Source organism: Lepidochelys kempii, chromosome 3 (genome assembly GCF_965140285.1).
Source record: "Lepidochelys kempii isolate rLepKem1 chromosome 3, rLepKem1.hap1, whole genome shotgun sequence".
Lineage (NCBI taxonomy): Eukaryota > Metazoa > Chordata > Testudines > Cheloniidae > Lepidochelys > Lepidochelys kempii.
Window position 1 is genome coordinate 129,910,098 of NC_136382.1, and position 25,280 is coordinate 129,935,377.

Genomic DNA, 25,280 nt, shown 5'->3' on the forward strand with positions numbered 1-25,280 from the left:
ATTTGTAATAATACCAGATACTTTGTCAGACAAGGTTTGATTCTACAGAACACAACCCACCACCACACCAAGATCAATAATTACAAAAGGACCTCCCTCTTAATTCACCTTACAGATTACGGTAGCCCTAAATCTAATTTTGTGAATTCACTAGAAAGGAGAATTTAGTAAAGAAATGTCCTTGAAGATAAAACTCAAGTAAATAGGCAATACTACATCAAAGAAAAGAACCATGAATAGTTAGTTATATGAATCATATTTTAATGGAATTTGACCTGAAGGCAAAATATCCATTTAAATACTGTTAAATGGTTTCCAGATTCCAACTCTGAGAAGATGTAGGCCTTACAATGCTACAATTTAATATTTTTATTGCTAGCAATTTGTTATTATAACCACAAGGAAATAAGTGGCTTCCACTGTACACAGTCCTACAGCAGATGATTACGATTAAGAAAATATTTCATAAAAAGAGATAGTTATTGATTGCAGATCGTAGTTTACAATAGCTATAACCCCTCATCAGTAAACAGTTTATGGAAGAAGCAGCCTTTTTCAGTTTGGTTTAAGGCTGTTAAAATAAGAGTTAGCTACTACGAAGACAGCAGTTCAAAATTCAGACACACTATATAGAAATCAATTAGTTAATTGATAATTTCTAATTTAGAATATATTTGTCCTGCTAATAATTGCATACAATTCAAAGAAAAATGTTACATAAAAGCCAATCATCACGTTTTGTTAATCTTATTTCCCTATAAGAAATACGTTGAATTTCAGTTGACATTTAAAGTTCCTATGCTGCCCCCTTGTGCACATTTTTATATTTCAGTCAACTGCAGTTCTGCCTGGAACAGATCTATGTATTACTTTAATTACCCTGTGATATTGTACTGTTGCCGCATGTAAGAAGAGAAAACTGTAGTTAAGATTTTCAATTATATAGTGTATCAACATAAACTGGTTTATAAATTATAGTATTTAGATTGTAAACTCTTCATGTCAGGGACTCATAACATTTTTGCCTGTCAACTGCCTAATATATCTTGAGTTTTGTTATACTTTATTATTTGTATAATAATCAACACAATAATTCAAGTAGAGAAGGCACCTCCATTTTATGTCTGTATCACAGTACAGTAGCTTTCACACCCAACATGATCATACCCCTTCAGGTAAAATTTCAAAGCCAGTCCTTAATTCTCAGAACAAAGGGGGCGGGGTAGGGGGTTGTTTATTTTTTTAAATTTTGTAAGGTTCTATTGAGGTACTTGAGTTATCTGTGTAAAAAGTGAAAAACACAGTATAACACAACTCCCATTTTCCAAAAATGGCAGGGCACATGAGAAACCTTAGGAAAATCTGAGGTTTGGCAAACTGCAGGAGCTATCCAGGACATTTACATTTTCTGCAGTCTAGGTCCCCAAACCCCAGGCACAGTAAAGAAGAGGCCAACTGGCTTCAAAAGAGTTTTCACTCAGGGCTCCCCAATCCTGAGGCACATTGAATACAATGTTGGCTGGCTTTGTAGAGTGATTGGCTTCAAAAGAGCCATGCTACCTGTAACCCTTTTAAAGCTGGCCAGCATACTCTTCGCTTCACTCTAAGAGCTGCAGCACCCAGAGCCAACTCTGAATAGGAATACAGTACAACCACAGGCGATAAAAACAAGTTTAATTTAAACCACGAGTTCCAGTTAACTGGATTTTGGTATATTGGGGCTGTAATGCTCCTCCATGATGATGTACAAAAAGATATTTTCCACCAGTCAGAAAAATGTCCAGATGCTTTCTTGGCACTCAAATAACTTAACAGCTGCTGCTGCGTTTTTGTTTTTGTTTTCCTTTTTTAAAAAAAATTGAAGTTCAAACTTGCCATGATTTTACATTCTCAATGAGAATTAATTAGTGCCTTTGACTAAAAAATGAAGTTGTAAACATAATAATCTGGTGCTCCAAATAGCAGCACAGTTGTTAGAAAGTAAGTAGGAAATCAATACAGGATTCCCTGATACTCTGAGATGTGCAGACCAAGCTATGTGAAGGGGGAAAAAACATACAGATCTGGTGCTATACAATTGAAATGGTTGATCTCATACTATTATTATTTATATTTCAGTAGCGCATACATGCTCTAAGCAGGGATCAGGCCCTATTTTACTAGAGGCTTTATAAACATGTGTTTAAGAGATCTTCCCAGCACAAAAGGCATTCACAGTCTAGATTAATGATAAAAAACTGAGGTAAATAACACAACCAGATAGGCATACGCCACAGGATAAACAATAACAAGAACATTTTTGTGTAGACTATGCCCACAGTTTAGCTTGCCATCTACCTAGCCATTATCAAATAGCAATGTTCTGAATGCATTTTAAGAAAGGATTTGAAGATAAGATCCACGAATCTTTTCAGAGTGTCATATATAATGGCTGGAAAGGGATAAAGAGAGAAAAATATTTGTGGACGAAGTAAACTGGCAGGTGGGGAAGGCTGAGAACATTGATGGGGCACAGACAGCTGTAACAATACAATAAGGTAATAGACAATCATCTTAAAAGTGAGGACAAGAAACATATCTGATACAAATACCTTCTGTTAAAAACAACACCCCCACCCCATCAAAACTTATTTTTTAATGAAAACTCTGGCACAACTGTAATTATAGTGCTACCACCATTCCACTATAAACAAACATATGCCCTTGAGAAGGCTTTTAAATTAGCATGAAGAGGGATTATTCGGTGTACACTAGCTTAGTTTAAAGAACAAATCTATTTGGTCTTTTGCTTTATATACAATGTTTGTTTTAAGAAAGAGGGGAACATACTAGTAAAAAAAATCTTATTCCATAGTTTAGTATAACTGCATATTATCTAATCCTTTATTGGAAAGGGAAAACCCTTTAACTTAAAAAAAAAATCACAAGAACAGAAATATGTAAGTGAAACTTAACGACTTTCTAACACTGATTCACCACTGCCTGACATCACTCTGGAGGGTAAATCTCTTGGCATTGTCAACAGCTTTTGCTACTTGGGTTCTATGATCAGCATGAATCTTGGCCTTCAGACTGAACTGACTATCAGAACTGCAAAATCAAGAGAAATAAAGCATTGCTTATCTAACGGAGGAGTGTGTTTTCAGCTAAGAGAGTAATGGAAGATGGAGGAAATTGTTGTTCCCTTTATAGATTATGGAGAGGTAAGAACAGAGGTCCTCTTTAGAAGTTAACAAATCTCTTCTCTCTATACCTTTTTTAAAACAAGACATACTAGTACTAACGTATGATTAAAAGTACTCCAAACTACATAGACTAAGATGTAGAAAAACAAAACAATTCCCCCACAAACATTACAAGGTCTGCCCAACCAGTCACTAACACTAGGAAAATGCCTTCTCCACTGATTTTACATATGGCCTTCTAGAATATTTTCACCCACAGTAATACAGGTGAAAAGATATAGTCAACAGACAGGCCCTTTTTATCATTCTGAAGAAACTGGGTTGTCCCCCCAAAATTGCTGATCATTCATTCATTACATCCAGGTATGAGGGCAACTGTAATATATGAAAATATGGAATCAAATGCCTTTGGCATCAACAAAGGGGTGAAATGGGTGTGTCTAAGACCCTATGCTGTTTAACATACTTTTCATTCCTGCTTTTTCATGCATTTAAGGACAGCAATGATGGCATTTATCTTCAAATCAGACTAGATGAAGGCTTGTTCAACATCACAAGGTTTAGAGTGAAAACCAAGGTGAAAGAGCCGAGAGAGTTCCTGTTTGCAGATGATACAGCTTTCATTGCCCAGAGTGAATCTTCCCTGCCAAATCTCTTGGGTAGATTTTCTGTGTCATGGGTTGACAATTAGTTTCAAGAAAACTGTGATCAGGTACCAAGGGGTGGAAGAACCAATGATTGACATCACTCTGGAGGGTCTCTCTCTTGGCATTGTCGACAGCTTTTGCTACTTGGGTTTTATGATCAGCAGCAATCTTGACCTTCAGAGTGAACTGACTAACAGAACTGCAAAAGGAGCTAAGAATTTGCGGCTTTTACAGAAACATGCATGGAATAACTGCAAACTATCGACTAAGGTGAAGATGCAAATGTATGAGACTTGTGTGCTTTCATCTCTGCTTTATGGTTCAGAAATGTGGACTACATATGCTAGGCACATCAGGAGACTGAATAGCTTCCATATGAGATACACCTGTGCAAGATCCTGAAAATAAAGTGGGAAGACAAAATATCAAAGACAGAGATGCTGGAGCATGCAGGACTGACACACTTAGAAACTACAGTAGAATCTCAAAAAGAAAAGGAGTACTTGTGGCACCTACAGTAGAATCTCAGAGTTACAGACACCTCGGGAAAGGAGGTTGTCTGCAACTCTGAAATGTCCGTAACTCTGAACAAGACGTTGTGGACTTCAGCCACTGGGGTGGGGGGGCTGCAGCCACAGAGGGAGAAGGGGGTCAGGGCTTCTGACCCTCGGGAGCACCAGGGCTCAGGGCTTTAGATCTGGGGGAAGTACTGAGGCTCGGGGCTTCAGCCCCACCATTCTGTTCTCGGCTTCTGCCCCATGGGGGGCACCAGGGCTTGGGGCACCCCATGGCTCCACTCCCTGTTTCATCCAGGGGAGGCGGGCATGCTGGGACTCAGGGCTTTAGCTACAGGGGGAGTGCTGGGGCTGAAACCAGCACCCCCCGCAGGGCAGAAGCTGGGAATGAGGCTGTGGGGCTGAAGCCCTGAGCCCTGGCACCCCCCAAAAGGCTGAAACCAGGAACGGAGCCGCAGGGCTGAAGCCGGTGACCAGTAAGTCTGGAACTCTGGTGTTCATATCTTTGAGATTCTATTGTACTAACAAGAGGAGGAGGTTGCAATGGCTCAGTCATGTCAGCAGAATGGGAGGAGACTGTATCCCCAAGAATATTTTGTACAGATTCGAGACAGCTCTAGAAAGCAGGGTCACCCTGTATGGCAGTACCGCAACATGCGCAAAAGTGAGGTGAAGTTGTTCAGCATCAATGCAGAAAGCTGGGAGGAGTGCGCAGAATTCCATCCAATCTGGAGGGAATATCTGGCACTGGGTGCAGCTCAACATAAAGCAGCTTTGATCCAGAGGATGGAAGCAAAGTGAGAAAGAAGAACGCAGTGTACTATTATCTTGGACTCCAACTCAGACAACACATGGATCTGTGAAATTTGTAACAGTGTTGCTCTTGAATAAGGCTGCTCAGCCATAAGCTGACTCATAAGGCAACTGACTAGACCTTTTATGGATACACCATGATCCAGTGGATCAACGGTTGCCTATAATAAATAGAATTTGGAGAAACTAGCAAAACACACAAAAAATCCTGACTTGTATTTTATATGCAGAAATGCCTTTAACATAAGAGATCATTACAAAATGTGCATGTCACAAGCTATTTTTTGATAGGTAAAAGTCTAACCAGGAAAGTGTAGCCTTTGTTTAGCTTATTTATATAAACTTTTAAAACATATTTTGCATCTGTTTTTACAAATGAAGATATGTATTCTTATTTTTGTAAATATATAAAACTATATTACTAAAAATTAAGCCAAGTTATTTTGTAAATCTTTTGCCTTAAGAAAACATATTTGACATTTTTATTCCAAATTATTATTAAACAAAGAATACCATAAATGCATTTTATGAGCTATAATTTCCTCCCCATAACTCAAAATTTGAAACACAAACAAAATTGCTGAAAAGTCTGAAAAAACAAACACGCTAGCAATCAGAATACTGTAATCTCTTTAAAAGAAACCTCAAAATAGGAGGAGAAGCATATAGGATGTAAATTATTCTATAATTAAACATGACAAGTCATATCTAATATCTAGGGAGCCATGTTATACCTTCTAATCCAACTCTAATTTTAGCACAATGCTTTAAAAGCCTCTCTAAATTAATATAAGATTATAGAATCTTTATCGAGACATAATTTTCCAAAATCATTTTTCCATAAATCATTTATTTTAGATCTGACAAGGAAACCCATTTTTAAAAATGGCTAAATCAGCTTCCATTACACAATTCCACAACAAAATACTGATCCAGCTATATGACATTATGTAAATTATGAAGTTTACTGTTGTTTTCAATGTTAGGGCCTGATCCTGCAAACCCTTAGGCCTTTCCCCTAAAAAGGCTTATTTAGAGTGTATAAAATTAAGCATGTGCATAAGTCTTCGCAGGACTGGGACTTTCCTAACGTGAATAGTCCCTTTGATTTCAAAGGGCTACCCCTCATAAGCAGGGGTCTGCAAGATCAAGACCACCATTATCCAAATCATTATTTTAACTTTTTGGCTAAAAGCAGTCATCTGGCAAGTACATTTCTATTGTTTACCTTCTCAGTGATCTGAGGAACTCTAGAAAAACAGAAGCCAATTCAAGCCTGGAACAATGATAACCAGACAAACAAGTTTACTATATCCTTACTCAGAAGTAGTACGGTTTTTTTTATTCTTCATATAGTGACAAGAGTGGAATCTTTTAATTTACAAGTTTATTTAAACTGAAAATGCATCACTCCATATAAACTATATTTACAAAAAGTTTACCTGAAAAAACAGCCGGTGTTCCTGTCAGGTTGGAATTGAATACCAGTAAAGATTTGTCAGCTAGGCCACAAGCTAACAACTCTCCATCCCCTGTAAAAAAGATTCCCTACAGGTTTATGGGTTGTGAGGAGTGTGTGTCTTAATCATTTTTTTTAAAGTCATAAATATACCAGGCAGAGGGGAAAATATGTTACAGCACATAAAAATATATAATCAGCTTTCATCTAACTTGTTTACCATTCTCACTTTCTATGGAAATCAGTTAAGATGCAGGGGGAAAAATATGACTCATTACAAGGCAGAATGTCATTTTTTTAAAGAAAAAATCCTAAACAAATATTACATAAATATTTTGCAGTCACATTTATCTACTTCCTGATTTATAAAAATTACTATCTATCTCTGTATAAATGACACATCCTCCTTCCAGGGGTACCAGAATAAAAAATAATCATACTTACGAGAGCACCAAGACTCCTTTGTCAGTATTCTGATAACTTCTGAAGCAAATGGGCACAAGCCCTCCCCACCATAGCTTTACAGTCTTATCCTGCAAATTTTACTAAGAAGTTCTGTGGCACTTCTCATATGAGTAAAGTTATTCATGTGTACAAATGTTGGCAGGATCAAGCCTTTTAATGTTTGCCTGGATGTAGTAGGATGGGAAAACTGTTTAACACAAATCATATTTCTGAAAGAGCAAAGATGGTCTGGGGCTTAAAATGTGGAATCCCACTGTAAATTAGTATTAAAAACATTTGCAAACCAGAAGGCAAAATAAATTAACAAACAAAAAAAAAGGAAAGAGACATTCCTAGCTTGGGTCAATCCATGCTATGATACACCCACCCCACCAGCTATGAAATCTAATCTTCCCAAAGGCATTCTCCTGTTAAACAGCAAATTATTTAGACTATGTATTCCTGGAGAAGAAATACCAACCAACCTTGCTAACAAGACATAAATGGTGGGATTCAATCTGAATATAAATACTTAATAATAATTAATTTGACAGTCTGAAGATCACTCCTTGAATGGCTTCTTTTATGTATTTGAATTAACTTGAATTAGATACTTTTTAGTTTCATAACTTAGTTAAGATTATTTGTCTACCGATTTATAAAATTATTTAAATTATCCATGACAGGATCCACCAACCCTTAAACAAGATTCCTTTGTCCATCTATAAATTGTTTTAGCTATCTCTGAAACACCAAGACAGGACTCTCTGCTGATTTTGGGAATAAAATACTTTGGTTTTATCTTGCGAGAAGAGTGTCTAAACCAGAGTGGGCCCACTCAAGGTGTAATCCCTGTTGAAAGCTCTCCACAGAGATATAGAGAAGAGATTGTCGCTGAAATAATCATTCTTTAAAGCTTGTGTTCTGCTTTATTCAGTCTTTTTTTTATGTTTATTTTCCTTTCTTTAATAAAGTAGCCATAGTTAATAATTGTGATTATTTTGCTCGTCTCTAACCGTGGTGTACCTCTTAGTCTAAAATAGTGGAAGACACATTCCTAAACTGGCAGTAAGAGAGACAGTTATCAAGATCTGGCCAACTATATCTTGTTTCTCTAGACGATACATTTTTAGTAATCTATGTAATGATTTCTTGGTGCTCAACACTTTAAAACACCCCTTTTTACCCCAAACAGATGTCCCGTGCAGGTATGCATTTTATAGGGTCCAGTTCCTTGATACCTGGAATTGGAAATGAACTTAGAGGAAGGCATCTCCCTGAAGAAGCTGATGATTTGAGTAGGGCTCCTAATGTCTGGTAGAGTGCGGAGACAACCTCCTTTCCCAACCCCTCAACCCTCACAGGAGGTTGGGACCAGGTGTGGAGGGGCTGATGGCAACCTTTTGCCAGGTGCAGACAATTAAGGAAGGAAAAATGACCCAAACACTATACAAATTATTGCTTGACAGCTCCCAGATGAGTAAAGCTGCTGCCTAAATAAACCACATCCCTTATTTTAATTCCTGGGTGTCAGGGACAATAGCATGTTTCAATGGTCATACATACCTGAATACTGAATACAGCAAATAGAGGTTGGTTTATTAGCTACTGATATCTGTCTCTCAGATTTAGTTGGAGGAGAATTTTCCAATAGATATTCTTTATTTTTTCTTAAAAAAAAAAAAATTAAGGAAAATATAGTTAAATGTCATAACAGTACATTTTCCACTTTACATGCTAAACGTTTTATATTACAGTTAGAGTAAAGTATAATTCATCCATATCTCTTCCCTCTTTTTTAGATTCCCAGATAGATATCAGTAACTTAAGGGTGAAAAAACACAACTGGGATGTTTTAATTACTACAATAACTAAGCACTGAAACCCAGGAAATTGAGTCAATGTTAACTTTAAAAATAAAAATCCAAAATCTGAAGTTGTGCGAATACACCAAGTATGCAGACAATCTAAATTCTGCCCTGTAGTCAGAACAAGCAATAACTGTACAATTATGAATGATGCATATTAGTGCTCCTGGTTCCAAATTAAAACTATTTTTAATGATTTTTTTTCATATTTACTTCTTATGGTGTCATTACAGGGCAGAGTTAATGTTCTTTGTGTGCCTTAACTGGGTATTCCATACATTGACATGTCTGGATTTCTTTTAAAGTTAAGCTTAAGTCTGAATTTCCTGGGCTTATAATGCTGGATTTTTGGGGTAATTGTAGAATTTTTTATGTTTCTTTCCCTTAAGATATTTATATTTTTCTCAGCTTTAACTCCATCATAACAGTTTTGTCTGGGAATTTTCTGGTTTTTTTTAAATATTAAAATTTGTATATATTAACAATAAACAAGAATCCTAAAAAGAATGCTACCATGCAAATACTTCTAATGATTTGAAGATACATAGTATCAACCCTAAATTAGATAATTTTATTTTGACGTTTAGGGTCAGATTCACTGGTATGCTATGGGTGCTTCACACTCCTCTAGAGCAGCCAAAGCATACTGGCCAGTTAACCAAGGTTTATAGCTGCTTGCTGCAGGTCCCGTAATATTGCTGCTCTAGTACACAGCGGATTCAAGGCCACTGTGTCATGGGGATGGGAGCCTTTAAAGCTGTCATAAATATAAAGGGAAGGGTAAACCCCTTTGAAATCCCTCCTGGCCAGGGGAAAGCTCCTCTCACCTGTAAAGGGTTAAGAAGCTAAAGGTAACCTCGCTGGCACCTGACCAAAATGACCAATGAGGAGACAAGATACTTTCAAAAGCTGGGAGGAGGGAGAGAAACAAAGGGTCTGTGTGTCTGTCTTATGCTGGTTTCTGCCGGGGATAGACCAGGAATGGAGTCTTAGAACTTTTAGTAAGTAATCTAGCTAGGTATGTGTTAGACTATGATTTCTTTAAATGGCTGAGAAAAGAATTGTGCTGAATAGAATAACTATTTCTGTCTGTGTATCTTTTTTGTAACTTAAGGTTTTGCCTAGAGGGGTTCTCTATGTTTTTGAATCTAATTACCCTGTAAGGTATCTACCATCCTGATTTTACAGGAGTGATTCCTTTACTTCTATCTACTTCTATTTTTATTAAAAGTCTTCTTGTAAGCAAACTGAATGCTTTTTCATTGTTCTCAGATCCAAGGGTTTGGGTCTGTAGTCACCTAGGCAAATTGGTGAGGCTTTTTACCAAACCTTGTCCAGGAAGTGGGGTGCAAGGTTTTGGGAAGTATTTTGGGGGGAAGGACGCGTCCAAACAGCTCTTCCCCAGTAACCAGTATTACTTTGGTGGTGGTAGCGGCCAGTCCAAGGACAACGGGTGGAATATTTTGTACCTTGGGGAAGTTTTGACCTAAGCTGGTAAAGATAAGCTTAGGAGGTTTTTCATGCAGGTCCCCACATCTGTACCCTAGAGTTCAGAGTGGGGGAGGAACCTTGACAAAAGCACGAACCTCCAAGGTAGCATGGGGTCAGGGAATCTTTTAAAAAACAGTAACAACTGGAACAACTGACCTATCAAGGAGACCTCTTGACATACCATGATCTGAATCTCCCTCATACCCCTGACTCACCACAACCAATAGCACTGTAGAATGGAAATTGGCTGTAAAGGAAGGGTTATGATTGTTTGACTTACCTTTGCAGTCACAATGATGCCAGTTAAGAGTGACATGAGCTGTTGACTTGCCCCTGTCTGTGATCATAACAATTGGATGCACCAGTAACTTAACTGAATTTCAACCTGATCTTCTCAAATATAGACTATCCACAACACTTCCATAATTTTAACTATATGGGGAGTTTGAAGACTCTGGTGTTCCATTACTGAGATATCCAGAACTCCTGATACTAAATTTCTTAAAGAACCCTTTTTAAATCAGTTTAACTCAAACTAGTTAATGGATGTCCTTGTAAATTCTCAGCAAAATCCATTCTGCATTCAAAAACTATGTAAGTAGGTGAAGATATGTTGAATTTTCCATTCATAAGTAGACTTGGCAGCATGATTTTGTAATATAATTTTGATGGATATGTGACATTGCACCCAATAAGGCTTTATGGAAATATGCGTACGAATGTATATATGACATAACTAGAATATGTTTTATGCTACATATGCTATGTAACATATCTCTGCAAAGGTTATGATCTTCTGAATATATTCATCCTATTTGTATGCATGTGTCATTTTTGTACTCGAAGTTATGAATATTGGCTGTATACTTGTTTAATTTTAAATAGCCTCAGTGAAGCAGTTGGTCAGCTTCCTGAGAAAAGACTATTCTCAGTAAGTGCCCAAGCAAGAAGCCCTGAAGCCAACAATGAACTTGGAGATGCCAATCCACATCTGAGCTTTCCTAGGAATGTAGCTTGGCTGGTAAGGAACTCAGTCATGCCTGGACATGTGACTTGCCCATGTAACTCCAAAACTCCATTTTGTAGCTGGATTCTACACAGCGACAGGGAGGGGTGTCCACCCACAAGAGAAAGTCTGTTTAAACCCCTGGGAGACCCTTCCATTTGGTCTTCAGCTGGCTCAAGAGAAAGCCTCTCCACCCCAAAAGGATACCTGAAAGAAACTGGAACAAAGGACAGTAACCACGGGGAGAGGGGGCGGTGAGTGATTGTTCAACCCAGACTAGAATGAGACTAGTCTGTAAAAGGAACCTTACTGGAATACCTCCTCTGAGGGTGAGGTTTTATCAGCATTCAGTTTTCTTACTGTATTAGGCATAGACTTGCGTGTTTTATTTTATTTTGCTTGGTAATTCACTTTGTTCTGTCTGCTATTACTTGGAACCACTTACAGAAAGTAGGATTTATTTAATAAAATCACCTTTTATTTATTATTTAACCCAGAGTATGCATTAATACCTTGGAGGATGGGGGGGTGGCAAACAGCTATGCATCTCTCTCTGTGTTATAGAGGGCGAACAATTTATGAGTTTACCCTGTATAAGCTTTATACAGGGTAAAATGGATTTATTTGGGGTTTGGACCCCATTGGGAGTTGGACATCTTAGTGTTAAAGACAGGAACACTTCTTAAGTTGCTTTCAGTTAAGCTTGCAGTTTGTGGTACATGGTTCAGACCTGGGTCTGTGTTTGTGGCCGGCAAGCATATCTGGTACAACCAGGCAGGGTTCTGGAGTCCCAAGCTGGCAGGGGCAGAAGTAGTCTTGGCACATCAGTTGGCAACCCCAAGGGGGTTTTTGTAATGCAACCCATCACAGGATATTTATATTTTTAAGCATTATTTTTAATTATTTAAAAGTTAATAGTTGCTGGAAATTATGGGGGGACTCAAACAATAGTTATTTAATGATCCAATGAAGTGAGCTGTAGCTCACGAAAGCTCATGCTCAAATAAATTGGTTAGTCTCTAAGGTGCCACAAGTACTCCTTTTCTTTTTTCAAAAAATTAAATCTTCATAATAGTAAAACACAAATTATCACCACATGTCAAAATATACAAAGTAAATATCCTTAAATAAAACTCCAATAAGTTCTCTAGCAGCACTTTACTTACTTTGCCTATCTGTGAATTTTAATTATCAATGAAATATTTTTACTCAGTTTGTATTTATTAACATCTGCCAATAAAAATCTAATCCTTCCAAGCTTATACATAAACAGAGGGTAAATCCTCACTTTTAATGCAAAACTCAGCTCAGCCTTAGCTAAACCACCGAGCCACAATAAGCATCTCCAGAATACTGTTCCCTGCCAAAGGTCAGAAAAACCACTGAAATGACACTTTAGGCCCCGGTTCTGCAGTGAGATGTAGATATGCAGACACTCGCACCTGCACAATCTCAAAGGCACCCCATGCAGATGCTGAAGTTCACCTGCTTGCATCCAACTGAAGGATTGGACTAACATCAGAAAGGAAGGTTACAAGTATGGTATCTGTTTTCATCAATGTCAATAATTTACCATCATCTATGCAAAAGTTATCAGGAATTAGGACTCTCAATGCATCCCTTTACATTATTCTGCTTGCCAATTAAAAAATAACCACTAATTCTTTCAAGATGAACCAATATTTTCCAGTTTACAGACAGTACGATGGATGTGCTGGTTACGTGTTACAACGGCAGCCTTGTTCGGGTAGCCTAATAATGAATGAATTCCAAGTTAAAGTGTTTTTTCAGATAACTATACCAAAAAATAAAATCAGTTTGTTATATTATTTCTTGCCGATAAAAAAAATTACTTAGGGACAGTGCCTTAAAATATGGTTCTACTCTCAAAAGTGAAGGTGTAAAAACGCTTTCTTACTCAGCATATATACTCCTGGTGTGTCGTATCCGCTTATTTCAGTCACAAATAAAAACTGTTTTGTTTTACTCGTTAGTACCACAGAGTCAACACAGAGTGGGAATTAGATACTATATACTTGATTATACAAGTCTTTCTTAAAATCAATAGTACTATTCATCTGAATGCTTTCCAAAGTGAATAAGGAGTGCACCATCTAGCACTATGCTATTATACATTTCAGAAATGCTATTAAAAAAGAAAAGCTAAGAGCAACCACTACTGTCACACTTCATTTTTGCCTTTGCATCATACATAAGCCAGATCCCAGGGTGAATTTACAGGGTTGGCAGTTAGGAACAAATGGGTGTGGTACATCCATTGCACGACTCAGCATAAAACTGTCAACTCCTTAAGATCACACTGAGACCTGGATTGTGTATCATTGGCAGTGATGATAATTCTACAGGTCAAATTCCACCCTAACTAAAATCTGTGCAGCTTCATTATATCCAATGGGACTGCATATGTTTACGAGGGGGAAAAAGTTTTGATTTCAATGGACGCACACAGGCGTAGAACTGGCGTGGTGAATCAGGCCAAATATATTTCCACTTGTAAAATGAACAATACATCTGAACTCAATGAGCTACAATAAGCACAGAACCTTATGAAGCCATATTTAGTCACTTTTCAGACTAGAACTACACATTGAAAACACTATGGTTCTGAACTCTTTTAGCACAAATATGCTTTTTTAAGTTAAATGAATCATTTTAAAAATAGAGAGAACAATAAATGTTATCTTTTGTACATAAAGCTTAGTTAAAATTAATGAATATAACCTAAAATGTCTTTAGAGTACATTTAGCAGTTTTTCCAGCTATACATCAGAAAAATGCATCTCATAGCAAACCTAAGAAGCATTTTAGCTCAAATCATATCCCCAATTTAAAAATGTCCAATAGAGGAGGTAGGTAACTGCAAAATACCTTTTCAAGTAAAACATCTATTTAAAATCATTTCAATTTTTTTTTAGTGCATCCACTGAATTACCTACCGTTTGCAACTGCTCTTCCACTCTGATATCTTGTTATTTTTCTTCAAGTTAGTCTTTGGAGAAAACATGGTCATTCTGCAAAGAAGAAAACAGGCTTTGCTATACTTCTATAAAGGCACTTCTAAAACATTGTTCAGGAATAAGTATTTTATTTAAAACAACAGTGATTCTGTTTTCCTCTTCATACATGCAGTTGTTCCATTAGTGACAGTGAGAAATATGTACACACATCAACAGAAGATTAGATCCCTGTAATCATCTTACTTTCTAGTTCACCAAATATTGCTTGTGATAACACATTTGATGGGTGCTACACTTTGAAGAACATGAAGGCCTGAGATATCTAATTCTGAACAGCAGCCTTTCTACACAAGTAGTTAGCAGGATGTCACTGTACTAAGTGGACAAAGCTCATTCTACAAATTTTGAGAGGACATGAAAAAGTTGCCAGTAGGAGATGGCAGTTTCTAGCATGTATGATTGTTCCCAGCCCCAATCAATCATCTCACACAACCATAAGCCCTCCCAGCCCAAATCAAACAATTTTACCCTTCTCTCCAAGTCTCCTTTAAGGACCCAAACTGATGGCCCATACAATTGTAGCATAACTCCTCCTTCATCTTACCATAGCTATTCATATTTATGAATATCCATACAAATATTATACACTCACACACAATATACACATATTTACACACGCGCACTTAACTGGCTCTGGGATCTAAGAATCTTGTGTGTTTATATAAAACTTACACCCAATGTGGATATAATGTTTTGGGAGCTATTGGTCTAAATTCTACTCTGAGTTATATGCAGGCAACCTAACTTAGTCACTTATTTAACCTGGATGGTCACATTGTGACATGAGTACAAAAATCTTTATGGGGTTAAAACATGTCATGTTAGTTAAATTACTTTCACCCTCTGCCCATTCAGAAAAACTAGGGGAAATGGTAGTTGTCATGAGTACGTGCCAGTGAGTACAGATTCCAGTTGATAGTTAAAAGTGGCTGAGAAGGGCACACTTGTGCCCTGAAATATAAACAAGAGAACCTTGAAGGTTAAAGGACTTGGCATCTGATGAAAATGGGGGAGAGAAAGAAGCCCTGATGACATCTCTAACCTACCTCCTTTTTGTACTCAAAGCAAGGGTTGCCCTAAGCATTAATTGATGCTACCACATGAAGTAACTGGCGTTAGGCCTGGTGGCTACCTCCCCTCCTGCTATACTCCTCCACTGTGAAGCAGCAGCAGAAGAGGAATGATTACTGGAAGGTTTAGCACTGGCTACTTCTGAAGACAGCAGCTGCAGAAGAGCTTGAACTGAGCTGTCACAGTGCTACTGTGTGCAGCCTTAATGGGCTTCCTGCACTGTCAGGAATCACAGGGAAAGTTGCTTCTGCAGTGCTACTGTAACCCACACACAGGGTGGATTTGATTTAAATCAAATTGATTTAAATCACTAGTCAGGAAGACTCGATTTAATCATGGTTTTCTACATAAAAGTGCATTCTTGTTGGTTGTTATAACCTTAATACATATTCTTCACAACTCAGAGATAGATGTAGGTTTCATTTTTAGAAGGTACACACTATACATATTTAAACAGTGATTTATTTTGAAAACTTTTCAGATTGTTTGGTTATTTCAATTACCTTTGGTAAATGAAGCAGATATTTAGGAAGTCACTGGGAGGTGAACTATCTCCAATTCAAAAGGTTAATCATTAATATTTGGAGGATTTTCTTGGCGTGATGTATTAGGAGTAGATCACCACCAGACAGACATTTAAATTGTTTTATTTAACTAAAACAAAGTTAAGTATTCTTGATGTTTTTCTTCAACATCAAACATATAATATTTTAACAAAACAAGCATATGTCCCTCGCATCTCACATTTATCTCCAGACTTCTCCTTGTCCAGATCTATTCCACCCTCAACAATCTTCTACTCGTTGAACTTTTAGAAACTTTGCACTTTTAGAGAGAGGTAAGGGATTGACTCTGTGTACTCAAATTTGCAGAGGGGCAATAGAGTTGAGGTCTGTTATTTCTCACCTCTATATATTATTTATTGATTTTAAAACATTTTTGGCTGTTAACAAGCATGTTACCTCTGGAGACACAAATCCACAGTCTGAGATCTGCAAAACTAAGCATCTCTGATGGTATCTTCTAACCTGAGCACTGAGTCCCATTGAGTAGATAGAAAGATTAACCTAAATAATCTATACAGAAGCCTGTGTAACCCCATAAAATTGGGTCCCTAATCCATGAACTATTGGAAATCATTTACAAAAGTTTTCTTAAACATTACATTAATATATTGTCTCATAGTATAGAATTAGAATTTATAATCCCTATTCCATGATGAGATACCTTTGAGCTATAACATATCTTAATTAAAACAATCTTTAGATAGGTTTTTCCCTCAAAAAGCATTTTATCAAAAAAAATCCAATTTAAATTTAAAAAATCCAATTGTTTTTTCTTTTTAAAAAAAAAAAATACTTGATTTTTATCCACCCTGCCCACACACCTCCTGGGTGTGGTGTCCCCTCTAGTGGCACCGAGACCCCTTAGAGATTAATGAGTCTGCTACAGCCTTAGCTAAGAGCCAAGTGGCTTTTAGCTTATACAGTAGAGGCTCATGAACTAAGCTTCAGCGGGCCCAGGTTTAATCCTGCCTGCCGACGACTGGGGTCTGTTGGTGTTATCCTACTATTACCTAGTGCTCCTCCCCCATCCCCTTTAAGCTGCCTCTCAGCTGTGCAGAGGAGTGGAAAAGATATTGTTTCCCTTTGCAGAAGCAAGGAGAGAGAGAGAGATGGTAAGAGAGCAAGAACCATATACAAGAAAGAAAGGAAAGAGGGAATTATTGCACACTCTTTATTAAATAGACTTAATAGAGAAAAACAGAAACCAAAAGTACATGTTGAAGGAGAGAGAACGTCATAGAGTGGAAGAGAAGGAAAGAAGCAAGAAAAGTACAGCGAACGAAACGTTGCTCTCAGTTGATGTGTCTATCCCTACTGATTAAATGAGATATTAAGTACCAATAGATTGCTCATAAACTGTGGGTATTTTAATTTCTAACATATCGTTAGCAGCCTATTTATCCATATTTTGTACCATTATATTATTTTCGATGCATCATTTATTCCACAGTTGCCACAAGGTATTTCTACACAATAAAAAAGGAAACAAGGTACAGTAATATTACATCCGTATAAAATATCTTCAATAGAATTTCTACTCACTGTGGTGCTGTTGCGTAGCCTGATGACTTAATTTTACTGTGGAAAACCAGTGACTGGTCTTTCATTGCGCCCTTTATACCTGCATTAAAATTGTTTGAACTTTTAGTAGAGGATTTTCTTAACGTTACATTTCCGTAATTCAAGTTAGAGGAAAATTATTTCTTTAAGATAAGGAGACAGCAAATGTTCCATTATGTATAAATTCTTATGCATTCTAAATATTTAAAAGTGGATAATAATTATGGAAGGTATGGCAAATTAATTGTCTAGAATACCAGTAACTGGACAGTTGAGAGAATACAATTTATATTTCTGTCTTACATATTGCCATTTATGTGACAAATAAATAAAACAACAAATGCTAAACATCAGATTAAAAATTTAATTATTAAATATTAGATCTTCACCTTCTACAGCATTCACTTGAAAGTGATCATAGGTATCTCTGATACCAGCTTCCATAAAAGCCTTGAATTACAGGAAAATTTATAGTTTTGCAGCCAGTCACTAGAATGCAACAACCATTTTTGTGTGGAACAGTTTCATCAGAGCAAATCTCAGGTCCACTTTATTATTATCTACAAATGTCATGCAATTGTTTGGAAACTGATCAGCATACAAATTATTTAAAGAACCTTTGAAATCATCCTTAAATAATTTAAACAGATACATCCAACAGCTGAAAGTTAGTATATGAATCAGGATTAAAAAAACTGGTACTGTATTATGAGTCTTCTGTTAAATTTACCCAATAAACCCCAATGCTCCAAAGCACAAGCCAACCACTAATTTCCTAGCATTGGAAAGAAACTTCTATGGCAGCGGTCCTTGGGGGGTAGGGGCACGGAGGAATTTTTGAGGAGATGCAGCAGGGCCCAGACCAGCCCCCATGGGAAGAAGGGAGGAAGCGCCACCCAGCCGCGCTCTGCCCCTAGCTCCGCTCTGGCTCCGGCCCCTCCCACTCCCCCAGCTGAGGCCCTGGCTTCAGCTCCTGGCCCCAACTGCAGCCCAGCCCCAGTCCCACTCCCTCCGTGGCTCCTGCTCCCGGTCCAGCTCCTGGCCACAGCTCCCGCTCCTGGCTGCAGCTCCTGGCCACAGCCCTGCTCCCAGTGGGGCGGGGGACACAGAAGGGGAGCATGACATAAAAAATTTGGGGACCACTGTTCTATGGGCAAGTCATTACACAACCATCCACTGTACAGTTATTGCAAAATGTCTGTTCAGAGTGTGTCAGTTCAGGGCAACTGCTCCTGTATTTTCCCACTCATGGTCCAGCAAGGACACCCACTCTAGGCTCCCATAATCTCTCTTGGGTAGAGACCCATGTCTCTTTCCCTGCTGACCAGGATTTTTCTACGCTGCACATTTCCCTGCCTAAACTATGAGCTCCCCAGCAAGCCAAGTGGCCTAACCAGGCTAGCATCTGTGCTTTACTTACTCTTCAAAGGCTCTGAACAATATAATTGCCAAAGTTATAAGCTACCACACAGCCCTATCTAAGCAAGCATATATATTCTTAAGTGAAAGCATTACAGAGAAAACATTAACAGAAAACAACAGAACCTATAGGCATGCTAATAGGCTTACCAGAGATCACTCCCAACCCCAGCAAGGGCTCTGGTAGGATTCAGTCCTTCAAACCCACTAAGGAGTTTTTCTGCAGTTACAAGTTCATAACAGCTTTTGCTCAGAACAAGGACATCTATACATAGGTTACCCTTTCCTTTGTACAGTTTGGGTCTTTGATCAGCAGAGACTGTGAATAAGTAATCAGCCAGAAAGGAGTTCTCTTCTCTGGGTGTAGCTTCAAAAAGCTTGGGTCCATTCGCATACCCCTCTGTGATAGGGTGCTCGGGGGCCAAGCATCCTAGTGGTTAGTGCACCCAGCTTCCAGCCCCTTGCCCCTCTGGCAGAACAGCAAAAGTGCTTGTTCTTAATCCTAAACCAGGAATCTTCAGCTCTCCACCCATATCTGGGACTCAGCCTTTAGGTTGGTGTGGTAGGGGGGATCCGGACTTGCCCGCTCCACCAGGTCAAAGCCCAGGGCCCTGTGGGAAGCAACAACAGCAGGGTACTTCCTGCAGTGAGCCTAAGTCTGCTGCCCTGGGCTACTTCCTACCTATATGGCCCTTCAGTCTGGGGTGTGGCCCCTATAGTCCTAACAGTCAATCATTTAACAAAAAGAGTCCAAAAGAGCCAAGGACTACTGGACTTGCTGGTTCTCAAGGGAGGGGGTAGACAAGGCCCTGCCTGTGGGCCTTACACACTCTGTGGTCCTCTCTCAAGTTCAACTTTCTCTCTGGTTGCCTGGAGAAGGAAACCTCTCTCCTGCAGCCTGTCCATCACCCTTTGCCTGACTTCTGAGTTCCTTTTAACCAGCTCTTCCAGTTGCAGCATCTTCAGGGGCCCATAGGGGAAGGGCTACCTGGGCCCTGTAATTACCCTTTAACCCCTTCAGGCCCAGTGTGAGGTTTGTATACCCCACCACATCGTCCCACCAGGTATTTTCTAGGATACCCACTTAATTGCATTTGCCCCAACAGTTTTTTATTCTCTGAAACATTGTTTAAAATAGTCCTTTGAAGCTCATAACGCTTCCCAGGGTTTACATTTGCTACGTCTGCCCCTAGATCTTTTGCTAAAAGTGTAAGGACAAACCATACAAATTATGCCTTGATCTCTAGTCCCTCTTGAAGGATATAATGGACAGCCTGATATACTTTGCTTGAATGATGTTCTACAAAAGTCATAAGTTGCCAATGGTTATGAACACAGACATAGCGGGATTCACTATCCTGACAGTGTTAGACAGCACAGACATGGCACTCTTTGCAGAGAACTATGGAGCTAACTGAAAGTAAGACATCAGTCTACTTTAGAGAATGCACATCATCCTCCTCCCACTAAAGTCAAAGGGAAATTACATACATAACACCCCCCTGAGCAGATGTCTTATATCTTCATTATTAATGCTACTGACTATTAGAAACTCTATTGACTACAAGTCTGAGCAATATATAATTATACAAAAAGAACAGGAGTACTTGTGGCACCTTAGAGACTAACAAATTTATTAGAGCATTAGCTTTCTTGGGCTACAGCCCACTTCATCGGATGCACAGAATAGAACATATAGTAACAAGATATATATATATATATATATATATATATATATATATATATATATATATATATATACTGATAAGTTGGAAGTTACCATACAAACTGTGAGAGGCTAATTAGTTAAGATGAGCTATTATCAGCAGGAGAAAAAAACTTTTGCAGTGATAATCAAGATGGCCCATTTAGACAGTTGACAAGAAAGTGTGAAGATACTTAACTTAGGGAAACAGATTCAATATGTGTAATGACCCAGCCACTCCCAGTCTCTATTCAAACCCAAGTTAATGGTATCTAGTTTGCATATTAATTCAAGCTCAGCAGTTTCTCGTTGGAGTCTGTTTTTGAAGCTTTTCTGTTGCAAAATTACCACCCTTAAATCTTTTACTGAGTGGCCAGAGAGGCTGAAGTGTTCTCCTGCCGGTTTTTGAATGTTATGATTCCTGATGTCAGATTTGTGTCCATTTATTCTTTTGTGTAGAGACTGTCCGGTTTGGCCAATGTACATGTCAGCGGGGCATTGCTGGCACATGATGGCATATATCACATTGGCAGATGTGCAGATGAACGAGCCCCTGATGGAGTGGCTAATGTGATTAGGTCCTATGATGGTGTCACTTGAATAAATATGTGGACAGAGTTGGCATCAGGCTTTGTTGCAAGGATAGGCTCCTTAGTTAGTGTTTTTGTTGTGTGGTGTGTGGTTGCTGGAGAGTATTTGCTTCAGGCTGGGGGGCTGTCTGTAAGCAAGGACTGGTCTGTCTCCCAAGATCTGTGAGAGTGAGGGATCATTTTTCAGGATACGTTGTAAATCTGTGATGATGCGCTGGAGAGGTTTTAGTTGGGGGCTGAAGGTGACAGCTAGTGGTGTTCTGTTATTTTCTTTGTTCGGCCTGTCCTGTAGTAGGTGACTTCTGGGTACTCTTCTGGCTCTGTCAATCTGTTTTTTCACTTCAGCAGGTGGGTATTGTAGTTTTAAGAATGCTTGATAGAGATCTTGTAGGTGTTTGTCTCTGTCTGAGGGATTGGAGCAAATGCGGTTGTATCGTAGAGCTTGGCTGTAGACAATGGATCGTGTGGGGTGTCCTGGATAGAAGCTGGAGGCATGTAAATAAGTAAGTATAGCGGTCAGTAGGTTTCTGGTATAGGGTGGTGTTTATGTGACCATTGCTTATTAGCTGTCATAAATATAAAGGGAAGGGTAAACCCCTTTGAAATCCCTCCTGGCCAGGGGAAAGCTCCTCTCACCTGTAAAGGGTTAAGAAGCTAAAGGTAACCTCGCTGGCACCTGACCAAAATGACCAATGAGGAGACAAGATACTTTCAAAAGCTGGGAGGAGGGAGAGAAACAAAGGGTCTGTGTGTCTGTCTATATGCTGGTCTTTACCGGGTATAGACCAGGAATGGAGTCTTAGAACTTTTAGTAAGTAATCTAGCTAGGTAAGTGTTAGATTATGATTTCTTTAAATGGCTGAGAAAAGAATTGTGCTGAATAGAATAACTATTTCTGTCTGTGTATCTTTTTTGTAACTTAAAGTTTTGCCTAGAGGGGTTCTCTATGTTTTTGAATCTAATTACCCTGTAAGATATCTACCATCCTGATTTTACAGGGGGGATTTCTTTATTTCTATTTACTTCTATTTTTATTAAAAGTCTTCTTGTAAGAAAACTGAATGCTTTTTCATTGTTCTCAGATCCAAGGGGTTGGGTCGGTGGTCACCTATGCAAATTGGTGAGGCTTTTTATCCAACATTTCCCAGGAAAGGGGGGTGCAAGTTTTGGGAGGATTGTTCATTGTTCTTAAGATCCAAGGGTCTGGGTCTGTAGTCACCTAGGCAAATTGGTGAGGCTTTTTACCAAACCTTGTCCAGGAAGTGGGGTGCAAGGTTTTGGGAAGTATTTTGGGGGGAAGGACGCATCCAAACAGCTCTTCCCCAGTAACCAGTATTACTTTGGTGGTGGTAGCGGCCAGTCCAAGGACAACGGGTGGAATATTTTGTACCTTGGGGAAGTTTTGACCTAAGCTGGTAAAGATAAGCTTAGGAGGTTTTTCATGCAGGTCCCCACATCTGTACCCTAGAGTTCAGAGTGGGGGAGGAACCTTGACATTAGCATAGTAGTGTCCAGGAAATGGACCGCTTGTGTGGATTGGTCCAGGCTGAGGTTGATGGTGGGATGGAAATTGTTGAAATCATGGTGGAATTCCTCAAGGGCTTCTTTTCCATGGGTCCAGATATGAAGATGTCATCAATGTAGCGCGAGTAGGGGTGTTAGGGGACAAGAGCTAAGGAAGCGTTGTTCTAAGTCAGCCATAAAAATGTTAGCATACTGTGGGGCCATGAGGGTACCCATAGCAGTGCCGCTGACTTGAAGGTATATATTGTCCCCAAATGTGAATAGTTGTGAGTGAGGATAAAGTCACAAAGGTCAGCCACCAGGTTTGCCGTGACATTATTGGGGATACTGTTCCTGATAGCACATGTTGTCAAAAGACAACTCATTCAAGAGGAGGACCGGAAAACTGATTATAAATACATACACATTTAAAGAAGACAAAACTGAAAATTATCAGAAAAATTCCTTGGAAAAAGAACAAACTAACTAACTTGAATCACATGTGCAAACTGAAAAGGTGTGGTGCACTGAAAACTGTGTTAAATTGTAGACCGTCACTTCAAATTTCAAGGTGGGGTCCTCATCCTACTTGTAGACGAGAGCACTCTGTAGGAAAGTGTGCAAAGCTGGACCCAAAACCGGTCAATTTTACAAACAGACAGCTAGAGTAGGTGAGGTGAGTTGTGCCCCTCTGTTTTAGGAACCAGCCTGCTTTGTGTCTCTCTATTCTTGGGATCTTGCAGGTTATCATTCTAAGAAATAAAACAGTGTTATGGTGCTATCTGCCAGCAACAGTATTTCATGTTTTTTATCTAACTCCTCTGTGTGCATGCCATGACACAATCAAAGGTTCCACATTCCCCAAAGAAAGTTCTCAAAAGTTTAATTTTTTTAAAAACACAACTTATATAGGTACATTTTTTAGGAAGGAAAGTAGCACTAAATAAAGCATAGAATTGAAAATATAATGCAACTTACAAGTTGACAAAGAAAATAATATATTGACTAGATATAGCACTAGTTAGCTATACGAGGTAATATTATGAAGAATCTGTATGTTGATTGTTCACCTTAAGATTGGTTTACACTTACCAAGTTTTTTTTTATTGGTAGGTTTGCAGCTTTCTTTCTTGAAAGACTCAGTACACAATGGAGAATTTGGCAACAGAGAGCAACTAAAGATAAAAATCGAGAAAATTGCATTAGATACGATCTTCATATTAGAATAAGATATTATACGTTATATTTTTGACAAGAAGGGGTGAATATCAACAGAGGGAAAATTATTTTTTGTAGTGACCCAGCCACTCCCAATCTTTATTCAGGCCTAATTTGATGGTGTCAAATTTGCAAATTAATTCCAGTTCTGCAGTTTCTCGTTGAAGTTTATTTTTCAAGTTTTTTGTTGAAGAATGACAACTTTTAAGTCTGTTATTGAGTGTCCAGGGAGATTGAAGTGCTACTGGTTTTTGAATGTTACAAATTCTTGACGTCTGATTTGTGTCCATTTATTCTTTTGCGTAGAGACTGTCCAGTTTGGCCAGTGTACAAGGCAGAGGGGCATTGCTGGCACATGATGGCATATATCACATTGGTAGATGTGCAGGTGAACAAGCCCTTGATGGTGTGGCTGATGTGGTTGGGTCCTACGATGGTGTCCCTTGAATAGATATGCGTGTTATGCTATACAAAGCACATGGGATCTTTTATGAGAGAGAAGGTAAATATGCCATATTTACTGAAAATACAACATTTAGCATATGCTTTTCAGTCACACACACACATACACATCATGCACACAGTCCTGCCAGTTGATGTTTTTATAGTTACCAGTCTGGAGTCTGGATCAATCTAGTGGCCAGCCAGATTGGTTGCAGAGGGGAGCCGGGCTTTGTCGGTCGCGATCTGATGCTCCTGGAGCAGTGGCAAGACAAACCCAAAATCCCATGGCAAAGCACCCTATTCTTACAGTTCCTTTTCTCTGTTGAAGTCTATGGATTTTGCTGTGTGCTCTGTTGATATTCACCCCTTCTTGTCAGCTGTTGGGAATGGGCTACGTCCATCCTAACTGAATTGGCCTCGTTAGCGCTGACAGCCCCAGCCCCTTGGTAAGGCAACTCCCATCTTTTCATGTGCTTATATTTATACCTGCTTACTGTAATTTCCACTCCATGCATCTGATGAAGTGGGTTATATCCCACGAAAGCTTAGGCCCAAACAAATTTGTTAGTCTCTAAGGTGCCACAAGGACTCCTCATTGTTTTTACTGATACAGACTAACATGGCTACCCCTCTGAATCCAGAGCAAAAGTGATCTGAGGAGAAGGGGGAAGGAATTGAGACCAACCCTTCAAAATACAAGCTAGTTAGCTCACTAGGTACGTAGGCAAGTACGAAAGG

The 25,280-nt window shown here is 38.8% G+C and overlaps 1 protein-coding gene across 7 annotated transcripts in view; it reads right to left on the reverse strand.

The window, feature by feature from the left end:
• Positions 1 to 25,280, reverse strand: part of WDR27 (WD repeat domain 27) — a 188,780-nt gene that overhangs the window by 125,284 nt on the left and 38,216 nt on the right. For 6 of the 7 annotated variants that reach the window (XR_012158137.2, XM_073337962.2, XM_073337963.2 and 3 more), the window contains 5 exons: positions 23,973 to 24,055; positions 17,646 to 17,724; positions 14,386 to 14,460; positions 8,630 to 8,733; positions 6,603 to 6,692 (listed from right to left, as the gene is read on the reverse strand). Coding sequence is in view for 6 of the 7 variants with exons in the window: in XM_073337962.2 (XP_073194063.1) it covers positions 6,603 to 6,692; positions 8,630 to 8,733; positions 14,386 to 14,460; positions 17,646 to 17,724; positions 23,973 to 24,055 (431 nt within the window). In the remaining variant the exon portion in view is untranslated. The remainder of the gene's footprint in view (positions 1 to 6,602; positions 6,693 to 8,629; positions 8,734 to 14,385; positions 14,461 to 17,645; positions 17,725 to 23,972; positions 24,056 to 25,280) is intronic. The other variant, XM_073337966.2, reaches the window with a different exon arrangement.